This window comes from Pocillopora damicornis, chromosome 11 (assembly GCF_964200805.1).
Source record: "Pocillopora damicornis chromosome 11, jaPocDami1.2, whole genome shotgun sequence".
Lineage (NCBI taxonomy): Eukaryota > Metazoa > Cnidaria > Anthozoa > Scleractinia > Pocilloporidae > Pocillopora > Pocillopora damicornis.
This window is the reverse complement of record NC_142680.1, coordinates 19,480,785-19,507,570: the sequence shown is the minus strand read 5'-3', so window position 1 is coordinate 19,507,570 and position 26,786 is coordinate 19,480,785. Positions and strand designations below refer to the sequence as shown.

The 26,786-nt window shown below is 38.3% G+C and overlaps 1 protein-coding gene across 2 annotated transcripts; it reads left to right on the top strand.

Moving 5' to 3' along the window:
* Positions 1-3,334: 3,334 nt before the first annotated feature.
* On the top strand, positions 3,335-26,786 carry LOC149038027 (uncharacterized). Of its 2 annotated transcripts, XM_089186679.1 has the most exons (21): positions 3,335-3,670; positions 3,950-4,305; positions 10,371-10,461; positions 10,918-11,012; positions 11,541-11,625; positions 11,736-11,773; positions 12,604-12,739; positions 12,943-13,173; positions 13,620-13,845; positions 13,960-14,054; positions 14,488-14,628; positions 15,523-15,597; positions 18,972-19,130; positions 20,374-20,490; positions 20,852-20,980; positions 21,483-21,590; positions 22,378-22,485; positions 22,912-22,962; positions 23,062-23,172; positions 25,127-25,237; positions 25,936-26,786. In XM_089186679.1, the coding sequence occupies exons 1-21, from the start codon at positions 3,415-3,417 to the stop codon at positions 26,133-26,135; spliced, it is 2,919 nt and encodes a 972-aa protein (XP_089042805.1). In that variant the 5' UTR covers positions 3,335-3,414; the 3' UTR covers positions 26,136-26,786. The 2 variants fall into 2 exon arrangements, with proteins under 2 accessions (XP_089042805.1, XP_089042806.1); XM_089186680.1 differs by lacking the exon at positions 22,912-22,962.

Genomic DNA, 26,786 nt, shown 5'->3' with positions numbered 1-26,786 from the left:
CCTTACTGTATCGCTTCTTTTTACTGTATGAAAAAGTGTAATTTAAGGAAAAGGGCATCTAATTAGCTTGTCATATTATGTCCCTCTCCATCCTCTTATCTTACTTGTAATTATTCATTAGACTCTAATTTGTTGAAATGGAGGAAAAAATAAATACAAAAAAAAAAATTTGAAAAATGACGATCACTGTTTACGCGTGTTTGATATAGCCAAACAACTGCTGACACGTCACTCGACTTTCACGCATTTCATTCATTAGAATAATCAACTTTTTCATTTCAGCAAAGGCCTGTGGCGTTTAGATGTTAAACAAAATGATAATTAGTGGCTTTTAGATATGGAATTTCTCTTCTCATGTTCAACTTGATATCTCACATGTCGGCTCACTTGCGGAGATATCGCAATGAACACTCGGAGCAAAATTCCTAATCTGCGCCTGCCCATGCATCAGCTTTTATTAAGAGATTTAAATATGTTGTTCCTTTTCATATGTGGTTTTCTTAGATTCAGACCCGGGTCAGTATTTCAACGACCAAAAGCCTGAAAGCTACTAATCATACACGTGCAAGGCAACGTAATCACATTATTAACTCAGCTTACAGAAATGAGTTTTACAGGAAATGTGGCTGCTTTTGCCTGGCCAAATATGCTAAATTCCTCCCTCTATTCGAAATTCTTCACGAAGTGTCGTTCGAAGTGTTTAAATTTGATTTTCTTGAACACCTCTCCCATCAAAAAGCACAAAAAAGCAATGCAATCTTGTTATAAATAAAACATCCCTAAAGAGAAAAGTAAACTGAAATAATTTTCGTTATTTAGCTGAAAAAATTTTCGACAAATTCAGAAAAGCACAAGACAAGGGGATAGAAGGTGACTTCAGAAATCCTCTGAATGTGTCTCAAATTCCTTCATTGTACTCATATAGTGCTCAAAATTAGCTATTTCAACTGCAACATACTTTCTTCCGAACTAAAACAGTTAAACACGAGGGCGTGCTATAAAAGGAGAGGTGCCTTAGGTACCCCCGGATCATTTGTCAATCAACCGTCGTGACATACAGAACTACAAAACGGCTTGAGCTGCAGCGGATGCAAAGCACTGACGAGAGGCGCATTTCTCGGTAAATCTGGTAAATCTGGTGTTATATCGATACGACACTCTGAAGCTGATAAAATCTTTTTTTCTCGTTACCAGCTTGCTGAGTAATGTACCGATGTTGCAAGGGGAAGTTGACTGTTCATCATTTCTGGGTGAGGAAGAATGAAATACTCTTCATACTGTCGAAATACTCCACAACTTGCAAAATACTCATAAATACAACGAATTGAGTACAGATGGAGAGGAACTGGGTGGAATTACATGAATTCGAATAAACAATGTTTAACCTCGCACTTTCTCGGATATTTTTACATGATTGAATCAAATGTAACAATTAGGCGGTAACTATGTAGAATAATTATTGAGGTACGGACAGTTAAATTTATATTTTTGGAGAACTGAAAATGTGGTATTTGTTGTCTTGATGCGATGACTGATGAAACCAAAAGCATGAAACTAAAACGATATTTTCCCGAAATTCAAAGAGCTAAAAGAGAGCTTGAAGACTAGGGCCCACAACAAATGTTTTCGTTCGAAAAGAGCGAGATATTTTTTGATACCTTTATTTTGGATGACTTCTTGTCAACTGATTTATACTTTTCCACAAACTGTTTAATGATTTAACAAGACTTCAGATCAAACGCGCTCGCATTTGACTTACATAGCATGTTCTCTACTTTTTCGAATCGACACGCGGTTGGTTTACACATAAAGTTTAACTATATTTTCTGCACGAGGATCTACTCTTCAGGTACAGCAGTTTACTATCAGTTGTATTTTTCTTTCCTTTCAATTTCAAACTGTCGATTTCTGTCTTGGAGTAGTTCCTATTCCATTTTGGTGAATTTTCTTTAGTAACGCCTCAAATATGATCGATATGTCGTCGCAAATCATAAGAGATTGTTGTTATCTTTGTTTTTCAGAATTGTTAGAAATTAAAGGAAATCCTCGAGTCAGATTTGCGCGTTTGTTTGTATCACCTTGTTTGTCTATCATGCGCACTCAAAAACACTGCCAGGAGAAAACGCGGTCTTTAGTGGACACTTCGTTTTAAAACGCTTCATTTCCTTGTGTGGACAACAGGAAAAGGAGGCTTTCGAAAGGAGCACGAAAATTGTGTCACATACAGACGGTTCCGTCTGCATTTCCAGGCGTTCTTTAGTGGATTACACTAATCGTGAATGCATCATTACGAGATAATTAAGTTCTAAGGTTTTATCAGTAGTTTACGTGATGTCACGTCACCTCAGTCACGACGATCACAATTTTTCTTCAGTACGGCGAATTTTCTTTAATTCTGGAGTAGTAGTAGCCGAATTGAAGAGAAAAATTCTTTAAGAATTGAGAGTATAGCGTCCGTTCTTGTTTTTGGAACGTCTGTCGTTGTCTATGGCAATCATCTTTTAAGCCCTTTAAATACAAAAAGTGAAAATTCTCTCTCTGATGCCCACAAATTATCCAGCAAACGGTAATAAGAATATTCAAATTTATCAGGAAGTTGTTATCTTGATCTAACACCAGATCCTTGTAACTAATTTACAAAGAAACGTCTAGCAGCTCGAGTGAAAATTTTAAAATCAGATCTTGTAAAGTTAAAGAGTTGACAAACAAACCTCTCCCTTAGACTAGGTCAATAAGACTAAAAGATCGATTGTTGTTTCGGAATTGAAATGTTTTTTGCGTATAAAACGTTGTCTTACCAAGTATCACCAGAAAAAAATACAAGATTAACAAGTCAAGCTTCACAGCTGTATAAAATTAGAATTTATTCCCAGAAAAATTCAGTCAGAATTAAGCCAGCTCGAGGAGAAAGCGGTGTGCTTTGATCAGATCGCAGCGGCGCGTGGAAGATCAAGAGTCACGCGAAAAAAGTATTTCCATCACTCCTTGCGCAATGCATGACAGATATCCTAAATTGGTTTCGTAACGCTCTTGCAAGACAACCTCGAAAAGGGAAAATGCTTATCATTCCTGCCACACAAGTTCGCGGTAAAAAAAAACAAAAAACAAACAAAAACAAAACAAAACAAAAAACAACGTTTTTGTTCTCGGAAGCAGTTAAGATGAATAATGAATAAAGGAGGTAAGTTTCTAAATACACTGTGGTGCTGCGTCGGTGGGAGAGTATAACAGGGTAATTAATTATTATCAACAAAGTTGACGACGTAAAGCGACCACCGTAAAGAGTTTCAAAGCTGACGTTTCGAGTGTTACCCCTTCGTCAGAGCGAATGGGTCGATGGTAACTCTCGAAACGTCAGCTTTGGAACTCAGGTGATAATAATTAATTACCCAAGATAAATAATATTCAAGTTGGATGAATCCATTACGAGCAGTGCCCAAGTTGGATCTTTCCAACCGGAAGCAAAATGCCCTGCAAATCAGAAGGGAGTATCGAAATTTTTTAGCCAATCACAACCTAGAAACCACTTGGAAGGGATGCACTTCCTCACCGAGTACAAGGAAGTATGATGCAATTGTAGTTGTGTTGATTTTTAATGCAGTTGGGGTAACACTCGAGCAAGATATCTTCACAACTGACATGTCGGAACTAGCAGCGAATTTTGGGGGAGGTAAGCAATTTAACAAACTGACATCGAATTCTTCGAACATGTGTCGCCCAGAAAAAGGAGACTCTCTTGTGTTTGGTCCTCTATACCTTGACTGAATCAGAACGGGAATTTTTATTTCCTACGGTTAATTTCTTTCTTATCCAAGCCCACATTACTTAAGAAGGTACCAAAAGATGAAAACATCACTTTACACAGTCTTGTGTTTACGTCTAACCCCGTCTCTCTAACAAGAACTTTTTGGATTAAAACATTAATGATCAATGCGTTATATTCGCCTAGGGAACAAGAATAAAGTGTACCCCTTCCTCCGAGAATTGATCCTAGAAGAGGAGTGTGCATGGTTTGTCAATCAGGAGGGTCGGATCCGTCTTAATTGGGAGGCTGCTGTAGAACGATATATTGAGTACAGAGCTAAGAAGAACCCCGGATTTGACATAAGCATCGATCGAAGTAGGGCAAGCAACAGCTTCAGAGAGGCTCTTCTTCTTCGTTGCTATCGAGATGACGGTGCAAAAGAGTACAAAGATTCCCGAAAGTTTAGTGAAAATAACAAAGTTATAGAGAGACAGTTTCAATTGCCACATCAAGTGTTTCGTTCACTTTTTGGATCAAGTGAAGAACTTCCCGGTGATCAGGTAATTTGTAGTGGACCGCCATTGAATTGTCACGTTTTAAGTATATTTCAGACATTATTTTGAAGTTTAACACCTTGGTTTAAATTGTTCAGTCCCCTTTGAATTGTTATTAGTCTACCTATAAACATTTCCAGACAGCAGCAATGAAGAAATCTTTACAATCTCTGTTGTTAACCCTTCAACTCTCAAGATCCAATTGTTAATTCTCCCCTATAGCTGCTACTCATTTCTTTGTAGATAAGTTACAAGAATTTGGTGTTAGATTAAGATAGCAACTTTGATCTGATTAGTTTGAGTATTCTCATTACCTGTTTACTAAACTGTGAACAGATATCATTGGGAGAAGTTACATGATAATCACTTTTGGGGGTTAAAGGGTTAAGTAGTATACGTTTTGAGTTAATTCTCCTAGATTATCTGTCTGTTGGGTACTGCCAAAATGAATATTTTTTGTGTTCTTACTGAGTTCCGTTCATATTTACATGAGAGTTTTTCTACGCCCTCTGTGAAAAACTGCTGACTGGGTTTGTAAATCTTTATCATATGAACAGGTGTTGTGCATGACAACTGTCCAAAGTATCCATGGGGAACAATGATGTGGTAGTTTTTTTACTACTGTCTTCTGGGTGTATAATGTTGAATACACAAACCCCACCATAGTTCATATTGATTATTTTAACCCCCATCTGCCCTCAGAATTCAGTAATTATTAGTCCTCTTTCCCTTTTGAAGTTTTCATATCAAAATGCTTTAACCTGTTCTGAATTCTATTTGTTTGCCTAACATTTCCAATCAGCATCAATTTTCACTGTTTTACAGAAAATTCTTGCACAATCACCATTTTCAGGCCAGCATTTGCTGTTAATTCAGCAATTATCTTAATAAGGTTCTGTATTTTGAACCACATGTCTGTCAATGACAAGGATGAAGTTATAGAGGGACAGTTCCAGGTGCCACCTAAAGTGTTTCAGTCAATGTTTGGATCTACAATGAAACTTTCAGTTGATAATAACCATGAGACAAGCAGCACATCTTCAGAAGTCTATGATAGAAACCCCTTGGAGAAGTTAAATCATTTTAGGGCAGGTGTTTGCAACCTAGTTTTCTCAAAACTTGTGCTCAGTTTTTAGATGAAGGGATCCCCTGAAATGGATACCTGTGTCTAGAAGTTATCACAACTATCATTTATCTCACGGCCCTAGACAGAGATGGAGCAGTTTGTTTGTTTATTTAATTTTTTCGTGCAAAATTTCTGCAAAGCCCTGTTCTTCACAATGCATACAGTTCTTGGAAACAAAAAAATTGGAAAAACAAGAGTTTGCCATTGGGTCTATGGCTTTATTTTAGAATAGTACATAGTAATACTGAAATCATCCAATAGTACAAACAAAAGGCTCAATGTTTTGATATTGTCATGGCATCACCCAGGTAAAAATATGAGGCGGGATCCCGCCATTCCCACCTGGGATCCCAGGTGTATCCCAGGTGGGATCCCGCCTTCTTCAGGTGGGATCCCGACCGGGATTTTGGAACATCCCAGGTGGGATCCCGACTGGGATTATGGAACATCCCAGGTGGGATCCCGACCGGGATTTTGGAACATCCCAGGTGGGATCCCGACCGGGATTATGGAACATCCCAGGTGGGATCCCGACCGGGATTTTGGAACATCCCAGGTGGGATCCCGACCGGGATTTTGGAACATCCCAGGTGGGATCCCGACCGGGATTATGGAACATCCCATGTGGGATCCCACCCGGGATTATGGAACATCCCGTGTGGGATCCCACCCGGGATTATGGAACATCCCGTGTGGGATCCCACCCGGGATTATGGAACATACCGTGTGGGATCCCACCCGGGATTATGGAACGTCCCACATGGGACTCCCCACAAATCCCTCTTGGGATCCCACCTGGTAAATCATATTGGAGGCGGGATTGCACCTGGGATCCTGCAAATCCTAGTTTGGACTCTGCCTAAAATTACAGATGGCTTCCAACTTGACATTTTAGGAAAAATCCTTAGAGGGATCTGCCTATATAACACCACAGAGACCACAGAGTTATAAAATATACCAAAAAGAATATCTTACCAATCCCTTTGGAATCCAATCCTTCAAATTAAGAGTACAAAATTTTCTAGGTGAGCAATAGACCCTGTCAATCCACTAAGGGTCCAAAGCTTTCCAACTATATATAGCTGTAGAAGATACTGACACCTTTTGTGGCATCCATTATCTTACCCAAGCTGTTGATCGTACATGATTCAAATATTACATGAATACACGGACTAAATGTGATAAAGATCTCACAATTTATTTGCAGTTTCACATTTAACAAGCATGTGTTTAATGTTGTTTCATTTAAAAAATTAGCAACTGAACATTTTATAAAGAATATAACAAAACAAAACTTAACATATTACTTTTTCTAGATGATTTATACAGTCCATTAACAGTGTTAAAGCTCAAAATTTTAAAAATTGGCTGTATATGAAAGAATACAAGAAAAACAAAACATTAATTCATGTTATAAAAAATTAGACGAAGAAGCTAGTGATTAAAATTCTGATTTCTTATTATGAGACTGTCTATTTGGACTTGTTGTTGGACTTATTTAAATTTCTGCACTTATCGGCAATCTTTTGCTGGATTCCTGTTTTTCCTCCCCAGTTTTTTTCAACTTCCTCCTCATTCCACTTGAATTGTCTTTTGAGTTGACCTTGAAATATAAAAGAGGTACAATTAAAATATTTCCAGGATATACAACTATGTACCTGCTATTCTATGTCTAATGAAAAATATAACAAAAGGATCGAGAAGCCAAAAATACTTCAATTGCAACTTTTGCTAATTGTTAGCAAGGGTTTTCTTTAAGAATTGAAGCACATGTAGCAGGAAAATAGTATAGAGTAACAGGAGAATCGTAGAGAAAAAATTAACTTCAGGGATGCTATACCATCAAAATTTAACCAGAGAATTACACATAGAGGCCAGAGAATTGTCCAGTCTCTAATACCTAATGAACACTCTCCCTTGAGTTTTAGCATTTACCAAGTTCCATGAGCACACACTCACTCAGCCCTTGATCAAAACTTAGTAAATGTCACATTCAACAAGTGTAAAAATTTATTAAGTGTCATAAGGCCTAATTTTTCAAGTAAATAATTTCACAACCTCATGCAATTGTGTTGAACATTTGAATGGAATCATATGGAACACATAAAAACTCTTGGGTAAATATTATGCAGTATATAGTTACATGTACCTTTTACAGCTGCTAGAATCATTGGGTCCAAAGGAGACTTTCCATTTGTTCCCCTTACATTGGAGATGCGCTGCACATCTTTTGGAATTAGATTGTCCAAGAGGTTCAGCGCAAGAGCTGCAGGCGAGTGGGAGTGATTGACAATGTTGTCAAAGCACTCTTTGCTTGTTTTCACACCAAACTTGGGATCTCCAATTATTGCTGTTAATAAGATAGATAAAATTGATTGATGAAATTCTCCAAATGATCTTTGAATAAGTTAATTTGAACTTCACAGACTACTATTTACAGCTGGGTAGCCAGGCTTTCTTTTTCCACAAGTAAACAGGACATAGTGAACTGTATAATAATATAATAATAATAATAGTATTGACACAATTTATAAAAGAATTTATATTATTAACCTGACTCCTTATGCAACAATGATTGTTCAAACAGGACATCCAAAACTTTCCAACTAGCTATAGAACATACTGACACCTCCAATGGGATCCCATTGTCTTACCAAGCTGTTGATCATAAATGATTCAAACAGTACATGAATACACAGACTATATGTGATAAAGATCTCATAATTTATTTGCAATGAACCAGCATGTGTTTGACTTGTTTCATTAACAAATTTCTTAACCAAACATTTTTAAAGAATAACAGCACAACTCAGCATATCACTTTTTCTTCATCATTTAAGTAGACCATCTACAGTGTAATAAGGCTCAACGTTTAAAAAAATTGGCTGTTGTGTATCAAAGAATAGAAGAAAGACAAAACCTCAATAATTCATGTTATCAAAATTTTGACAAAGGTACTGACTGAAAGTCTGCTCTCTCTTCAGTCGAATTTTTCAAAGCAAAGCAAGGTCAGAATGTTCCCAAATGTGACTGAAGTAATCTTGAAACCTTACTCATACATTTATTTCATTGTAAAGTGTAAGCTTAGGAAACTGCAGCATGCAAGTGACTAATTCGATTCTCAGAATTATTTGAGTTTCAGTTGCGCTGAGTGTTAGGTAAGCTTAATTCAAGCCGTTATTTCTATTCTTTGATAAGATTTTGATCACGTAACGAATATGGCAATTTGTACTCACCACAAACTTCTAAAAATCCTAACTTTAAATGGCCACTCGATCGTTGTTTGAACCAGTCGATATGTCAACTGTTACTTGTCCCTTCTTTTAATTTCACGGCGCCAACGACTTTCTTTTCATCTAAAACACTCACGCTGTTCTCGTTTTCCCATTGAACCACAATAAAACCCATCTTTAGAAGTGTTATATTAAGCAAAACAGTTGAGAAAAGAAACAATTTGAAGCAAGAGCGGTTAACCGATGAAAAGTACATTCAAAGATGAGCGCCAAATGGAGTTTTATTTGTTTCCGATCACGGGCATGATCACGTGGACCTTTTACCAAAGAGAATCCGCTGGCTTGACCCATTGCAGTCTCAAGAGAAGCACGCAACATTATTCTGTCTCTTCTGACCGGTTCTCCTCTCTTAGATGGTGGATACCTTGGATTCATGTTTTGATGATGACATAAATAATGATGTGAATTCACTCTATGTAGAAATAATCGACAAGAATCGAACAAGAATGCACGACTTGTGGCCGAAAGTTTCCGAGGAAAGAAAGACTCGAAGCCCACTTGAGTTATGTTCACGGCGAAAGTGGGAAACAACACAAGCCAATCATATTAGGAAGTATAAGAGATACCTAGATGATCCCAGTGTACCAGTACCCAAATCAACAAGGCTTGACCACAACAAGCGTTCAGCAACACGTTCCAACACAGCTAGTCATCTCGATTCCTCAGTCGGTCTTTCCACTGAACTAGCAGTGGTGCCAACAGAGTCAAGTGCGTCTCAACTGAGAAAAAATTTGCACGAGAGACAGAAGCAACTACATGCGAGGTGTATTGGAATTCTCGTCTGCAAATGGTTATGCACAGTCCGAAGCGTTCCCGAGCTTGGAAAGGGGTGGAAAGAACGAAGATACAAGGTTGTCATTTTATACCACAAGTAAGATTTTATACCAGACCTACAAGCTATAGAAAAATTTTGTTGATCGCTGACTCAGAGAAGAACAACAAGTAAACTTTAGAGCTGTTATTATTGAACTGTGACTTGTGCTTTTCATTTGTATGTAAGGAAGGAACTGTATTTTGCACCAAAAATATAAAGAAGTAATATTTTTTAGGAGGTCCAGTGATTGGGACATTTAAGAAATTAAGTTATGAAAAGAAACTCGGTTTGTACTTCTCACTACTAACAAGTCTTGTTTTAAAAATATTTTCAGATCAGAGTTTCAAATAAAGCAAATTGAAGAAGTCATTTAAAAGGTGTATTTTCTCGAAGGGAACAATGACCACCTCTGTCTTGTCCGCATGCCAAATATTTGTGGAGTGTGTGGATGATCCATAAGTATTGGAACTCTCACAAAAACGTTTTGTAAGAATAAAAACAGCAAAACAATATTTCTGTAGGTGGGATAAAGAATCCCAGGTGGGATATGTAAATCCCGACCAGGATCCCAGGTAGAATGAATAAGTTCCACCTAAGATCCCGGGTGGGATGCAGGAATCCCGCATTTAATGCGGGATCCCAGGTGGGATCAAATTTTCATCCCAGGTGGGAAAGGTGGGATCCCACCACCTAAGGCGGGATCCCGCCATTCCCACCTGGGATCCTGGGTGGGATTGCCGGGATCCCGCCTATATCCCGCCTGACATTTTACCTGGGCAGTTTAAACACTTTTTGCCTTTATTGAAATGTCTCTTTTTTTTTAACACTGGTAACTAAGGCTGATGGGGATCTGCAAGTGTCTCCTGATGTTGGCACATCTCCTGACGCAAGTGACACAGGCTTTGAGGAACTCGTGGATGTCTCTGATGGTAAAAGGGATTTCACATTTGGGCTTGTTTTGGGAAATCATTAGATCAGGGCTTTATCATTTGATCATTCATTTAACCCTTTATACTCTACCATCAGTATGCATATTCTCCATACTGTTCTCTATAAGTTTCCTAGGGTGCTGACAAGAAGCATTTTCTTAACAATCAAGAGCATTCTCAGTTTGTGAACCTTAATGTTTTAATTTGATTCTGTGGTAATATTTTGAGGAGAAATTAGATGCTTGTCACTCTTATGAGTTAAAGAGTTTAAAATATTTATTTAAGAAATGGTGGGCCCTATTTCTAAACTTGTATAATTTAGCCTCAAGGAAGCTAAGAGTAGCAAGAAACACTGTTTCCAGATGTAACAATTTGGGTGATATTGCACTTTGCAGTTACATATGATATCATGGTATTTTTAGTATTAATTCAATTTATCAATTGTTTTTTCCTCAGATTTACTCACCATGAGTGCAACTGGTACAGCACTCCAGGGAAACATCAATAGAGAAGATAATGTTGATCCATCAAATATCGAAAGTCCATCTCAGGTAAATTAAAATTGCAACAGCTGTTATTGAAATTACAGACATTACATTATGAGATAGATGAGTTTAAGTGCAAAAAGGCGAAGGTGAAGTAAATTTAAATGTACAGGATCATTTAAATGGGGATAATGACAATGGGACAAATTACCCTCCTCCACCCCCACTCTCCACACACATGTGCTGTGCATGTGAAATCAGAGTGTTTTTTATAGTGATCATGACTTATAGAGACAGGCACTCTGGATATTGTTTTAGAGAGAAGGTAATACAAGACCATGAAGTTTAAAAAGATAACACACAGTTTATTAATTATTTGAACAGTTTCAAACCCATAGATCCAGTTATCTATTCTCTGTACTTTGTGGTTCATATTTCTCATGTTTTTAGCTATGAGAATTTGTTGTTTTATCTAAAAGTAACCCCCTAGTTGACATTTTGGTTCTTCTCATCTCCATCTGGTTGAGAATGTCTTGATATGTATAGTAAAAGGTTTGAAAGTTTATTGCTATTTAATAATCCTTGCCCTACCAGATATTAGGCATTTCTACTGAAGATTTCCACTTAGCATTGGAGGAAATCAATACTGACTCAAGTAATGTTGTGCAGCAACGTGGAGGTATATTTTTTTAAAATGGGTCTAATTTAAATGATTTATTATTTTGATAAAAATAGAGAAGTTTGTTTCTTTGATTTACTTCTACAAATATTCCTTCCAATCACTTTCAGTGGTCCAAGGTATTTGCCCTCCATCAGGCTCTGTGAAGGTAATTTTATTATTTTAGAAATTGTCATGGTGATCTGCAAATTTACAATCAGGCATGAGAAAAGCCTCTTGGGGGGGAGGAAGGGAAAAGAACATCTGGAATCGAACAATCAGATGAACAAATCAAAACAAAGTCTGTGGTCATTTTATAACCAAATGTCTGTCAACTGCTAGCCAGGCACAGCATCGAGGCCTGGGTCTAATTCAGTTAATCCCTAGGAATATAAAACATTTAATGAGCTTTTATTTATATTTTTTATCTGGAAAAATGTTGCTATTTCATAATTGAAGTTGTTATGGTGAACTGTAGATTCTCTTTTTCTATCAGTGTGCCTAGCTACACAATTAACTTTGTTCTTTGCACTGGTAGTGAGGTTTGATATGTTTCAAAGATTGTTGATTTAGCTGATATGTTTGTAAAGCTTTCAAGCATTTTCACCTAAGGGAGAATAAAGGAGAAAAGTATCTGGCTTTCAAACCTGTTTTTCCAAGTTCAGGAGTTGAAGGTTGAAAAAAGGATAAAATTAGCATATGGCCAAGTCTCTTCTTGTCTGAGCACATCTTCATTGAATCTTTAGCATGAAGAAACTAACTCTTCTCTGGATGGGATGTAAAACAACATGGGCTGAAATTTGTCACTAAGACCAATAATAAACTTGCATTGTGTGATAGTGTTGTTAGAAGAGTGGAGATTTTCTCCAGCCAATAACCAGGTTCATGAAATACTCATTTTCATGAGTGTGACAAGACAAAAAATTCTTGTTAACCCATTCTTTACCAAACTGATAATTTCCTATCTTTCTTTGTTATTGATACATGTCTTGCTTTCAGGGTAGAATTCAGTTCCATGTAATGTTAAAAGAGGCATTGCTTGAAAGTGACACAAAAGGTGTGGCACGCTTTGAAAAAGTAGGTGATGCCAGTTTGGAGAAGACCAACCCCCACACCTTCTCTGGGTTTATTCCAGGTAAGTTAATTGTTTGTCAATTTTACCCCTTGTAGATTACAGGTGTAGCTTACTGTACTGGACTCACACCCCTCTGATTGTCTGTCTGTCTTTTATTTGGTCAGTTTGTCTCTGTGTCAATCTGTATACATCTTCATCATTCTGCTACTCTATAAAGAGAGTAGGGGTTTAACCTGAAAAAAAAGGTTTTCATTCCATTCCAGCTGCCCAAAAAGTTGGCCGTGTTCATGTAACAGTCTACACTAAGGCTGGTCGAAAGCTGGGAGTTACTTACTTCACATATGTGGATGAGGTGCACCAGGCCCTCAAACAGGCCATTAAAGACCCTGCTCAAATGTTTTCATTCTTAACCATGTGGAACCAGGAACATGGAATCATTGGAAGCAGTAGCAATGTTGCGCAGACGCCAGGCCTGTTTTGTTTGCCAGACCAAGGTATATGAATATGAAAGCAATCTTGGTAGCAATGAACACTATTTGAGCAGTAGTGAAAATAAGGCCTGAAAAATTTCAGGCCTCTGTGATATTGGTGCACTGGTATGGCAAAGGTCATGGGTTGAAATCCAGTACAGGCCTGAATTTTTTTCAGGCCTTATTTCCACCACTGCTCAAGTAGCATTCATTACTGCAAAGATCGCTTTCATATTCACTTCTTAATTTGCAGTTCACCTATATGATTTCATATATTCACAGTTGTTTAGACCAAGGTAAGTAACCTAGTATAAGAATCTGTTCCTCTTTCATCTTGGGATCATGGTGTAAATGGGTTTGGAAAAGACATATCTCAAGCCATTTGGAGACGTGCTGTACACAGTCAAGTATATTTTAATTAAATCAAATTTTAATATAAAATTATGTGTTCTTCACTTTTTTCCAACCAGGCTCATTACCTGACGCTAAACAAGTGCAGTCTCTTAAATTCCTTCAGCTACTTGTTTATACTGCTGCTCAAGAAGGTGCTCAACAGTTTTTGGAAGTGATCTTCAGTACCTCTGCTGGAAAAATTGTCTTCAACAGTTACAAGGATCGAACTCCTCTGCCAGAGGATGTTGCAAGGGCCAATGGCCATGACAAATTGGTGGAGTTATTACAAGATGTAAACAAAAGGTGATTCAAAATAATAATGATGATGACGTCTTGTTGTTAGTATTGCTATGTTGTCACTTGATTTGATTAATGTGACAGGTGGGTAATTTTATCATGACTGATTTTTATTTTCAGATTGTCTAAAGAAAGTGATAGTAATAGTGTCACTTTGAGTACAAGTGAGTGGTTAGAGTTAGTCCAAGCAGTTGGCAATGTTCAGAAACAGACTGGTGAGTATCTTATTCTTTTAGGCTGAGTTTGATGCCATTTTATAAAACATGCCGTTCTTGTTAGATTCACCATTTAGATGTTACAACTATTCAGACACATGACCATCCCAATAGTGTGAAGGAAGTTTTCAAGCAGTTTTTATCTATTTTGCTACATGCCAATATAAATCTCAGCAGAATGCAGGACTTTATAGTGGCCTACAAACTTAACTCACTGCTCTCATTGTTCTCTGCAAGTCAGTGGTATGGCATCAGAGTGCAAATCTGAAGGCTTGGGGTTAGATTTTTCTTGTGACACTGAGATGGTTTACTCCATCCTTCCTTACATTCTGCCATTTTATGAAAAATTGTGTTCACAGTCATAACAAACCCACCAATATTGCAATTGTTGAAATATACATAAAGTGTATTTATTCCTCAATTTTTACAACAGTTTCTAATGATGAACAAGAATCATCAAGGATACAACCTAAGGATGATGATAACCAAAGTGACTACTTTGCTGATGCTGAAACATCTTCTTGTGGTTCCCATGACCTTGTTCGTTACTGGTCAGATTTACAAGTTGAAAATGGTAAGTGAGCTCTCTGTTACTGGATACAATACTTCCACTGAATTCAGTTTGTAACCCTTCATTTCCTAAAATCTGATTTTAAAACTCTTTTATCTGTTTCATGACAGTACACTTTTCGGTGTTGATTTGTCAGAAGAATTTGGTGTTGCAGGTGTACTTCATCAAGACTCCTTTCATCTGATAAGGGAGTCATTACTTGTTGCTTGTTTACTGGATGATGTGTTAATGTTATATGGATGTTGCTCATTTTGCTTATGGTGTGAGTTTGCTCTGTTATACTGGTTCAGAAAACTCAATCCACCCTCTTTGCCAATCAGATGCAAAACTTAAAAACCAATCACAACATGGTCACTAGAAATTTCTTTCACTTAACCTTTTAACTCCCAGAAGTGATTCACATGTTACTTCTCCCTAAAATATCCATCCACTATCCAGCAAACATGTAATGAGAGTTCTCACATTAAATGTATTAGGTAGAAGTTGTTATCTTGATCTAACAACAAATTCTTGCAACTAATTTACAAGGAAATCTGTAGCAGCTAGAGGGGAGAATTAACAATCAGATCCTGGGAGTTAAAGGTTTAAAGCAGTGTGCTTGTTTGTATTGTAAGCTGTTATTAGCTCCATGTGATATTTCTTCTCTTCTCATTAGCTTTTGTGACTACTTCTTTTGGTAGTACCACACTCATTCGCAATACACTTTATGTTTCACATTTGTCGTAGGGTTGTTCATCCGCTTGAGATACTTCTAGAATTGATTTTTGTTGATTTAAACTCTTATTGTTTAAGCCATGTAACGTATCATGATTCTTCAAATGTCAAATGGGCGTTTGTCTGTTTTAACTGTTTTTGTCCTAGTACTAACGGTAAATCTAAACTCTCTTTCCGTAACAGAACATCGTCTAGCTGACGCGGACACTTCCTCTTGTGGATCTTTTGAAGTTGACTCTGATCGGTCTGATTCGGAAGGTAAGTATGTCAACTTCTTTCAGCTGAATGATACTTTTACAATTTTACACAAAGGCTTTATTTTTATCTTTGGTACTTTTACTGCATGAGATTATCAGCTTCTCTTTGGAATTGGTGACTCCTACAAGCTTTTGGTCTCATTCATAGAACCTTCTGTAAAACGGAAGAAACATAGGAAGAACTGGTGTCTCTCAAGTGCATTATTTTATTTAGGTTATATTCATTTCTACCCTTGAAGTAACTCTGCAGTCGTGTTACCAACATGGTTTAAAGGAGGAATGAATTTGAGTTAGGTTTAAGAGGGCTTAAAAAGTGGTAATTTAATGCTTCAATAACCCACCCTCGTTTTCCTTAAAAGTGCATAAAATTGTTGAATACTGTTATCGTTCCTTAGCAGTTGGTTCAAAAGATAAGAACCTGAAACTGAAAAAAAAACTGTGCCCTGGTCTTTAAGCTTAGGCTTCATTCGAGAATATAGAAGCAAGAGTAAAAATCTAAAACAAAAAGTTGAACCAGGCTTTTAAACTGGTTTACCTGCAGAATGATGTCATGGTATGTAACATTCGCATTGACAGAGTATTATAGATATACTAAAACGTTTGGTCTCACCCACTTAAACCTGTCCTTTTTATACCAAAACTCATCAAAAGTATGATAAAAATTGTAAAAATTGTACTCTCACATGTTTGTACTTTATTGTTCAAGAGATCTATTAAGTAGTAGGGAAATGACAATTCTGGGACAGCCTGAAAGACGGCTTGAGACAATTTTTGGGTTTTACCAGTTTTGACTGGTTTTGACCAGTTCTGAGACAGGGCTGGGAACAGTACCACAGATCGCTTGACACATCAGCTGGAACAGTTCGACACAAATTAACCTCAGCACAACAATGAATAGCTCACCGTCTAATAAGAGAGGATTGTCTTGATCGTCATCTGGTGGTTGTCTCTCATGATCCTTAAGACTCCAGGTCTCACCTCTTCTATGAACTCTTTGGGGCTGTACCCCTCAACGCCCTCGAAGCGAAGTTGCCTAGCAAACCCTCTCAACATGCTAACTGACAGTTCCAGGCAGACTCAAAATTTGTCTTAAGTTGGCTTTTACACTGTCTCTGAATTGCCATTGACTACACTTGGGAACATTTCCACAGACAGCTTGACAAAAAGAGTGGTCATCAGGTGGGGTAGCTCAACACAACCTCAGCACAGTTATGAACAGCCCGACAGCCAACTTAAACCACCTTGATTGCGTTTGAAAGCTGCAGTTGTCTGTCTCTCGAGGCATCTCATTTGACCCCAACCTAATGATCTGAATTTTCAATCTGTTAGAGTGAGAGTAACACTTCTCTATTAGTGACAGCCTTTTCTCTCAAGCCTTAGACCCTCTTAGGGTGCGACTTGACTGGGTTGAGGTGCCTGAGAACTTACCATCGAAAGCACTCTTCATCCTTGTTCTTGATGTTCAGGACTGCCTTCTCCTTCGCAATCTAACTAGGAATTTTATGTAAGACAATCCACCCAGTGGTTTGTACCTGTTGATTTGAATTTTGAGTGAAGTTACTCTTTGTAACCTCCTGTTGCTCCCTTCCCTGTTATAAGTTTGAAGTCGTTCCAGAATCGTGTTCACAGAAGACTTCCTCTTCGTCAGTCGTTCGAGGTTTCTGGCCACCTCAGTATGAAAGTGGGAATCTATGAGCTGGGTTGATCCGTCTTCATTGTCTTTTACCGTAATTCAAGAGAGTATCATCTTGACCTTCGTCTGACAGTTGTCTCTCATGATCTCAAGACTTCAGGCCTCACCTCTTCCATGAACTCATTGGGGCTGTACCTCGATTGCCCCCGATTAGAAGGAGGTGGTTTGTACTTCTCTACGAAGCCCTTCCACTTGTCTCTCGCTTCTGATTCTGTCAGGGGAGGCTTTTGCAGACTAAGAATCTCTTCGATAGCTCTGATCTCTCTCCATCGCGCATCTCCCTCCCCTCTTTCAATCCACGGCCTGATATACCTGCTCATTCTTAGTATTGGTGTGTTGATATCTGGAACTGAAAGGTCAAGGATAGGGGTTCTTTGTATCAACTCAAGGTGCTCCCACTTCCTGAGTCTCAAGTAGCCTTTGAGTCTGAGTCATCTTTCATATGCAAGCAGTTCAGGTCCTTTCATACTGTCATTTTAGAGAGAAAAAAGTGGACAGCTTTTTAACGAAACAACGTCCAAGCCTCTCAGCCTGCCGCCCTCTTGACAAGCCAAGCTACTCAGTCGGCCACTCGGTCTGCTTCCGCACAAAGGTATCTGGCTCCTCCACAACAGCCTGGTCAAAGTTGATGTTCCTCGCTGTGATAAAAGCAGCACTTGCTATTGCCATGTACTCTCTATACTTAAGGTTCAGTTGACTGGCAGCCATCTCCAGCTCTCTCCTGACCGAGAATTTGTCGTTCAGCTCCTTCAGGAGCTTGCCCTCATCAAAGGGAAGGAAGTCAGACAGTGCTCTGCAAGATAGCTGAAGAAAGGTGTTGACAATGTCACTGCAGGTATTTGAAGACAGTGAAGCCTCATACCTCTCCTAACACATCTCAACCTACTTCTCAGACTGCCTCTTGACTTGATGTTGAGTAAGGTCTTGCCCAATTATCTCCTTTGCCTTCCCACGTGTAACGAGTGAGAACAGCGAGCTGCTTTCGGTGATCTGAATCACTAAAGGGTTTAAGTTGTGTTGCTTGTTCAATCACTTCTATTTTATATGGCTGAGGACAAGACTTTCAGATCTATGCTGTAAGGATGACGTAGTAAGTACTATCTGAACGACGGCCTAAAGCATGGATTCGTCCGAGAAGAGCTCAAGTTATTTCCTTCTGGAACTGAGCTACCACCAGAAGAGGTTCACTGACAGAGAAGTGTCACTTTAACAGATTGATAATTCAGATTACCAGGTTCAGGGTCAAATGCCTTGAGAGTGATTGACAACTGATGCTGTCAAACGCAATCGAGGTGGTTCAAGTTGACTGTCGGGCTGTTTTATTGCTGTGCTTAGGTTGTGTGAAGCTGCCTTAGCTGATGAACACTCTTTGTGCCGAGCTGTGTGTGGCACTGTTCTCAGGTGTAGTAAATGGCAATTCAGAGAAACACTTGAGACAATTTTTGAGTCCGCCAGGGACAGCATGACAGAGAGCTTGACACACCTAGATTGCAGTTTGCTGTAGCGCTGTCTTAGTACTGGTCAGATCCGGTCAAAACTGGTAGAACCCTAAAAGTGTCTCGAGCCGTCTTTCAGGCTGTCCCAGAGTTATCATTTTCCTATTACTCATTTCCTGCTAAAATCAAAAGATCTCAGGCATTGTTGTGTACTACATAAAGGGTACGATAATTTTCTCGACGCAGGAAGTTTTACTAAAGATATAAAGCCAACAGAAAAGGAATCCCCGTCCTTGAATCCCCCAGTTGAACCATCTTCTGAGGAAACAACCCAATTTGACCAAGCAGAGGTCGAGGAAAAGACAAGTTTTGGGTCTTCTCGCTTTCACATGTTTAATCCTTTGAGTGAGTATACTTTAATTTTTGTATCGTTTGAGGGGAGTGAAACGATATTATGCTTGCGATGCATGTTGGGGAAGTGTGTTCTGTGTTGGGGTATGCATAAATGTAAGAGCTTAAACTTGCTGTATGCTACTGAATACAACTCTTTTTAAAGCTGAGGCTTGAGAAATGTAGCTCTGAATTCATAGAAAAATTCAAGATATTCAAGAATAAACCTCATGTGCTCGCCATGCAAACGGAACTGACGGAAGGTAGCAAAACTTTTAGTGTAACCTGTTTACAACCATGGAATTGCATTGCTTTAAAGACTCGTAAACTAAGTACCACTTGGAACACTCTAAAAAAACCAGACTAAAATATTAGAAGAAATTAAGTCATATTAAAGTTTGAAGTCTCAAAATTTACAAATTATTCATTATTTATCGTAGTCGAGTGTGAATGTGTGATATTTTTTATTTTTAGAATTTCAATCTAATAGTTGATTCTCATATCTATATTTATTTTTTCGTTTTTTGTATGTATTTATTTATATTTCTTTGAGGGCCACTGGTTAGTTTTTAACTATTGTGTGTCATTCTCCTAAAATAAAACATTACCTTCTTACTTACTAACTCACTGATGTCCCAATGAGGAACGAGAAGGGACGCGGTTTTAAACTGAATGAGAACGGACTACGTAAAGAGCTGTATATTTGCCCGGAAAGGAAGATTTTGTAATCGTCTCTATTTCCAGTTTCTCTCTAGTGTTTGATGATAAAATAACCCATGTGACAAGCATACTCTGTTCTAGTTAACACTTTGAAAGGGCTTAACAAGACTTTGCCGAAATAGCATGAGCTTTTGTCCTTGGTCTGTAGTTTTATCGATGGTACGAACTGTATGAGGAGGTCCACTTCTTATGAAATTGATGTTCTGTGGCGGCATCGATTGTGTTGACTACTGTGTTTTCTATTGCACGGCATAAATAGCAAATGCACAAATTCAGTGGTATTCATACACCCAAGGCTTAAAAAATAATAATTGTAACATACAATAAGCTTAGATATTTGGTAAGTTTCGAAGTATTTTATTTCTATCGTGCGTATTAATTTCAACATACTGGCAGTAAGTAAAATGTCCGCTCCTATTGTGATATTATGTTAAAGTATCTGATAAGTAAGTTTTTATTCTCGTATCTTATTTAAAATCGGTCTGTTGATTGCCGTTCTAGTCTAATTACTTACTGCAACATTTCATTTGAAATACAGATCGCCGAGTAGGAGGCCCAGGTAGCAATGATACAAATCACTGTGTACTAAGCTGGGGTACATTCTTGATGTGTGCTTTCATTTTGCCAAGGTTATTAGCAGGATTCATTGTGAAAGGTTAGTGTTTTGGTGGCAAAATGTATGTATACCCATATAATTGTTACACATCGCTAGGCCTCTGTGTAACAGTGTAAAAAGGCGTCAATAAAAACACGAGAATTGAAATGATTTCAAAGGAGGTTCACAACGGCTTCTTTTCATCGTTGTTGTGATGACGTGTAAATGCAATACTAAATTTTCATGCAGCGATATATTTGGGCAGAAAAAGCCGAAGATTTAGTTCCTGGCTCTAGCTATGGCACTTAATCCATCCTAGGAGGTAAATAAATTTATTTGCATGATGGAATGTGTTTTGTAGCAGACTTGATCAGCAACTGCTTCTTTGAGGTAAATGACGTCAACATCTTGTGCTTCCTAGGTTTTCTGTTTTTCATCGGGGTGGTCATGGGATTGCTTAAAAAATCACGGTTGGTATGTGCTCACTTTTGCCTCGCTGTTGGAGGAACGCTAATATACTCAACAAACTCCTTGAGATCCTTTATATCTGGTGAGTTTAATGGAAAGCATTAATGTTTATAGTTTAAGATCATTTCCTGCATCGCAAGAGGTTTTAGTCTCATATATCATTTTTGTGTTTGTTTTAATGTCACGGGTGAAAGCAAGTGATTTTAACAGAGGTGGGTGAGGAGAGTCCTAACTTAGTCTCTCGTTGTCACCCGGAAGTAGGTCAATTTGTTTCATTTTTGTTAATCAATACCTTTCATTGGAAACTCAGGGAGGCTCCTTCCCCAGTCAGGTACGCCTTGTTTACCGTATTTACCACAAGCGTCCTAAGCTCACGTCTCGAGAAAAAGCAAACGATCAATTCATGAAAACGTCACGTGTTGTGTGACTGGGCGTTAAGTAACGAGAGGAACCGTTGAGAATTTGAACACGTTATAGGAATAGTATGAGGAACGAAATATGGTCGATTTACAACGATAAATTTTGCAGTATTCTCAGTAACTGCTTCTTTGAGGTAAGTAACGTGAACATCTTGTGTTTCCTAGGTTTTCAGTCATCCATTGAGTGTAAGCGATATCGGATGGTGTTTAATAACTGTTGTCTCGTGGTAATTCTAGCGTGCAGTATGATAACTGTGGGATCCATTTTATCTGGTGAGTTTAATGGAAAGTGTTGATATTGTAGCCATCACTACTGGAAACGATACGGATTATTCAGCGTTTTAGCAGCAATAATCCGAGAAAATCCCGAGAAAGCAACCATAGATTGAGAATGCTGGCCGTTCAGTCATCAACCTGACCGAGTGGCGCGAATGGCTAATGAAGTGTCAGCAGCTGATTGGCGATATCAAACACACGTAAAAGAACATCATTTTTTGACGTGTGTTGTGATAGTATATCAAACCAACTGATGAGGAATTTTTTCTCCTCTATGATTTTATTTATTAGCGTTTTCACTTCTTGCCGAAAAACGTCTTACGGCTTTATTTGAGCGTTATGTCGGTTTCCCTCGGCATACAAATGGAAAGCGTTACACAATGAGTTATGCAAGTTACTTGTGGGATATTCAATAGTTTATCACTTAATAAATTTTCGGCCTCAGCTGCATCACGAATTTCCCTCCATCGCAATTTTCTAACAATTGCCTCTGTGTAACAGTGTAAAAAAAGCGTCAATAAACGCATAAGAATTGAAATGATTTGAAAGGAGGCTCACAACGGCTTCTTTTCAGCACTGTTGTAATGACGTGTAAATTCAACACCAAATTTTGATGCAGCGATATGTTAAGGCAAAAAAGCCGAAGATTTAGTTACTGGCTCTAGCTATGGCACTTAATCCAATCCAAGGAGGTAAATCTATTGATTTGCATGATGGAATGCGTTTTGTAGCTGACTTGTCTGCTTCTTTGAGGTAAATGACGTCAACATCTTGTGCTTCCTAGGTTTTCAGTCATCCCCTCTGATTAAGGAATTTTGGTCGGTGTGTGCTTTCATTTGCATTGCTGTTGGAGGAATACAATTAGTATACTTAGTGAGATCCATTTTATCTGGTGAGTTTAATGGAAAGTGTTGATTTTGTAGCTTAAGACCATTTCATACATCTTTGTGTTTGTTTTAATGTCACGAGTAAAGGCAAGTGATTTTAACAGAAGTGGGTGGGGAGAATCCTCACTTAGCCTCTCATTGGCACCTGGAAGTATGTCAATTTGTTTCATTACTGTTAATCAATACCTTTCACTGGAAACTCAGGGAAGCTCTTTCCCCAGTCAGGTACGCCTTGTTTACCGTATTTACCTCAGGTGTCCTAAGCTTACGTCTCGAGAAAAAGCAAACGATCAATTCATGAAAACGTCACGTGTTGTGTGACTGGGCGTTAAGTAACGAGAGGAACCGTTGAGAATTTGAACACGTTATAGGAATAGTATGAGGAACGAAATATGGTCGATTTACAACGATAAATTTTGCAATATTCTTAGGTCGTCAACTTTGGCTAAGTAAAATTCGGATCAGGAATCCAATCCAAGGAGGTAAGTCAATTGATTTGCATGATGGGATGCATTTTGTAGCAGACTTGATCAGTAACTGCTTCTTTGAGGTGAATAACGTGAACATCTTGTGTTTCCTAGGTTTTCAGTCATCCATTGAGTGTAAGCAATATCGGATGGTGTCTAATGACCTTTTTCTCGCGCTAATTCTAGCGTGCACTTTGATGATATCTGTGGGATCCATTTTATCTGGTGAGTTTAATGGAAAGTGTTGATTTTGTAGCTTAAGACCCATTTTATACATCTTTGTGTTTGTTTTAATGTCACGGGTAAAAGCAAGTGATTTTAATAGAAGTGGGTGGGGAGAATCCTCACGTAGTCTCTCATTGGCACCTGGAAGTATAAATTTTGCAGTATCCTTAGATCGTTAACTTTGTTGAAGAAAAATGCCGATCGGGAGGATTTTCGGGGCGCAAATCGCCTCCGCGTGGACGAAGGTCAAAATTTTAGAGTGCAGCCTTGACTTCGTCTTATAAATGGAATAATAGTGATAGCAAAGCAAGCTTAAAACGGCAAAGCAAGCTTAAAACGGCAGAGAACGCCGGAAACCACAACGTACACACAAGATGTTAGTAAATTCTATTGATTTAAAGTGTAAAATGGTCATATTTCGATACATTTATCGTTGTAAATCGACCAAATCCAAAACCAAATTCTCAACGGATCCTCTTGCAACTTAACACCGAGTCACACAAAGCGTGACGCATATATGAATTAATTGTTTTCTTTTTGTCGAAACGTGAGCTTGGGACGCCTGTGGTATTTACATTTGTTAATATGAGATGTCAGAACGGGTTACTAGATTGTTAAAGTAAACGAACTTATTTTACATTTACGTGGCTCCTGCGTTAAAACATGAGAAGTGAGTGACATCATCTACAGACCGTAGAAGACCTTTGAGAGGCCAAGAACGAGTAACGGGAACGGGAACGTCTACGCAAACCTGACACTAATCGTGTTCCGTGACGTCACTCTAATTTATGCAAGATAATGTCACTTCATAATATTTTTTGCGAAGTGGCATATGTTAGCGTGAATGTTATCGAGATCAACAACAACATTGAAGTGAATTCATTTTCTATTTTTTCGGGTAAATTTGCAGTTCAGCGTCCGAGTTCAAATATGTACTTTGCTTTAAGGATATAGGAAAAGGTTTTGAGCGATCTTTAGTATAGAGTAAGACGAGGACGATGTTCGATTAGCATCGCGCTTACGAAACTAGATTTTTACGTCACGCGGTTTCTGCTCTCATTTGTATACAGTGCCACGGTCGTCGAAAAAAGTTGGATCATTTACCGCAGAATCTCATGGTTTTTACAGATTTCTTTAGGAGATAGTTACGCTGTAAGCGTGAAGAAAGGGCGACTCTTTCCTCAGTCGAAAGAATTGCGGCAAGAAACAAGAAGCTTTTACTTAATAGCTCCGCAGCATCGTTCGCTAAGAGACCGAAAGTTGAAGGCGGACAATCCTCTTGTCCTAAGTACATTAAGATATATAGGGAACCTGGTCTTCTTTGAGAGCTTTAACTGGCGGCACAATAAATATAGTGACCGGTTTCTTCTAGAAGAGAGAGGCGATCGATCACGGGCGCTGCTTGATATATTATGGATTTTCCGTAGCCAGTTGGTAACGAGACGGAGACATCGTTACCTTCGAAAATATATCTATTGCTTTCTGCTGATCTTTTTGAAATGTCTCTATCCTAAAAGTCACGTAGACTCGCCTAAAACTTCATCGTAGATCGCTTTTGTTTGAAAAGTTGACCATGTAATTATTTTGTTCACCATCTTGCTCGTTGGTATGAAAATAAATTACTAACTTGTCGATTCTTTCGTCAATCAGAATTGACGAAAGAATCGACAAGAGGGGATAACAAATAAAAAGTCATTATATTTTCCTGCAAAAGAGTGACGTCACGGAACACGATTAGTGTCAATAAACACACGTGTAAATTCAGCGCCAAATTTTCATAGAGCGATATATTAGGCAGAGAAAGCCGAAGATTTAGGTACTGGCTCTAGCTATGGCACTTAATCTAATACAAAGAGGTTAATCAACTGATTTGCATGATGGAATGTGTTTTTAGCTGACTTGATCAGTAACTGCTTCTTTGAGGTAAATGACGTTAACATCTTGTGCTTTCAAGGTTTTCAGTCATTCACTGATGTTGAGGTACATCCGAAGTTTGATATGAACTGTGCCCTCGATGTTGGAGTAATGCTAGTATTATGCATTGTTCTTTTATTCTGTATACCTGGTAAGTTTGGTGGAAAGCATTGATTTTTGTAGCTTTAGATCATTTCATACATTGCAAGAGGTTTTAGTCTCGTAGATCATCATGTGTTTTGTTTTAATGTCACGGGTAAAGGCAAGTGATTTTAACAGAAGTGGGTGGGGAGAGTCCTAGCTTAGCCTCTTACTGACAGTTGGAGGTATGTGAATTTGCTCTATTTTTGTAAATTCGTACCTTTCACAATAACCTGAGGGCAGCCCCTCCCCAATCAGGTACGCCTTGTTTACCGTATTTACATTTGTTAATATTAACTGTCAAGACAGATTAATGGATTGCTTAAGTAAACAGACTAATTTATATTGATGTCAAAACATGGGAAGTTAGTGACATTATCTACAGACCATAGAAGACTTTTGAGAGGACAACAGCGAGTAGACCCGGCCGTCAGTTATGAGAAAATTTAACATTCAGTCACGCATAAATAAATATCATGCATTATTTGAAATTCGGTTTGAGAATTTATGTAGTGTTTTCCTTGTGACTTCTGCGTACCTTTGGGGAACCATAATGCATGCAAACTGATATGATCATTGATAGGAAAAGTTTTGGGGTCCTTGAAATCGAAAGTTGTGTCAGTGATACGGTTCCACCTACTAGAGCCGTGTAGCTCCTTCTTAATCGCTCTTCATGGCTAATTCGTGCACAAATGTTTTCACTTTCAGGAGAAGATTTGCCAGTCGTAGTTGCCGAAGCTGAACTGAAGAAGAAAACAGAGAATAAAACAAAAGAAGACAGCCTGATATGTCCTCTGAACTACATACCTCCTCAAGGGAATGCTCCGAAGAAAAGAAAAGAAAACAGAGTGTTTTATTCCCCAGAATCATATACCTCCTTCCAGAAATGCTCTGCAAGTATTTATTGAGCCTGTAAGAGTTGTTTTACAACTTTATTGCAGCACTGGAATACCAAGCCTTGAAACTTCCTTCTGACTTCTTCAACTTTAGTATCATCGCTGATAATTATGATTTTAACTCTGATGTTCGCGGTTTTTTCACGCAGACTGTTGCAAAGTTCTAAGTTTTTTCTTAGTGTCTTAGTTAAGTACTTCATCGTTAGTACGCGGGAGTGTTGGGATAAAAGCAGTTTAACCAAGAAACAATACCTTTCAATAATCAAATAAAGGAGGATTAAAGTCTATGAACAATTTTTTCATTTTAGACCGTGACAATAAGGAGGAACTACGAGGGAAAGTAAGAAGTTAACAGGAAAGGGAAGGGCTTACTTTCCAGGAAAGTCAATTTGTAAATATCCAAATGTAATTTTTAAGAAGGAAATATTTCAGTTCGAGTTTTACATAGAAGATTAGAATTTTTTGATAGCGAGAACAATCGGTTACTAGTTAGTGCGTGCAACGACAATGCTTCACTTTCCAATTCCTTGTTACATGTATCACTTTAAATCATAAGGATGTGAAATATCTTTTTTGTAGGATTTTTGTCAATTGAACGAGAGTTGAGGTCTATTGAGTAGTGACTTACTAAAAGTTTTGGGTACAAATGTACAACCAACCCGA

What these genes read in the sequence shown, in the direction of transcription:
- LOC149038027 (XM_089186679.1), top strand. Translation starts at nt 3,415, where the DNA reads ATGAATCCATTACGAGCAGTGCCCAAGTTGGATCTTTCCAACCGGAAG. An exon ending in TTACAAGATGTAAACAAAAG is followed by an intron (nt 13,846 to 13,959) that starts GTGATTCAAAAT and finishes TTTTATTTTCAG; the next exon opens with ATTGTCTAAAGAAAGTGATA. An exon ending in AGTGAGATCCATTTTATCTG is followed by an intron (nt 22,486 to 22,911) that starts GTGAGTTTAATG and finishes CAATATTCTTAG; the next exon opens with GTCGTCAACTTTGGCTAAGT.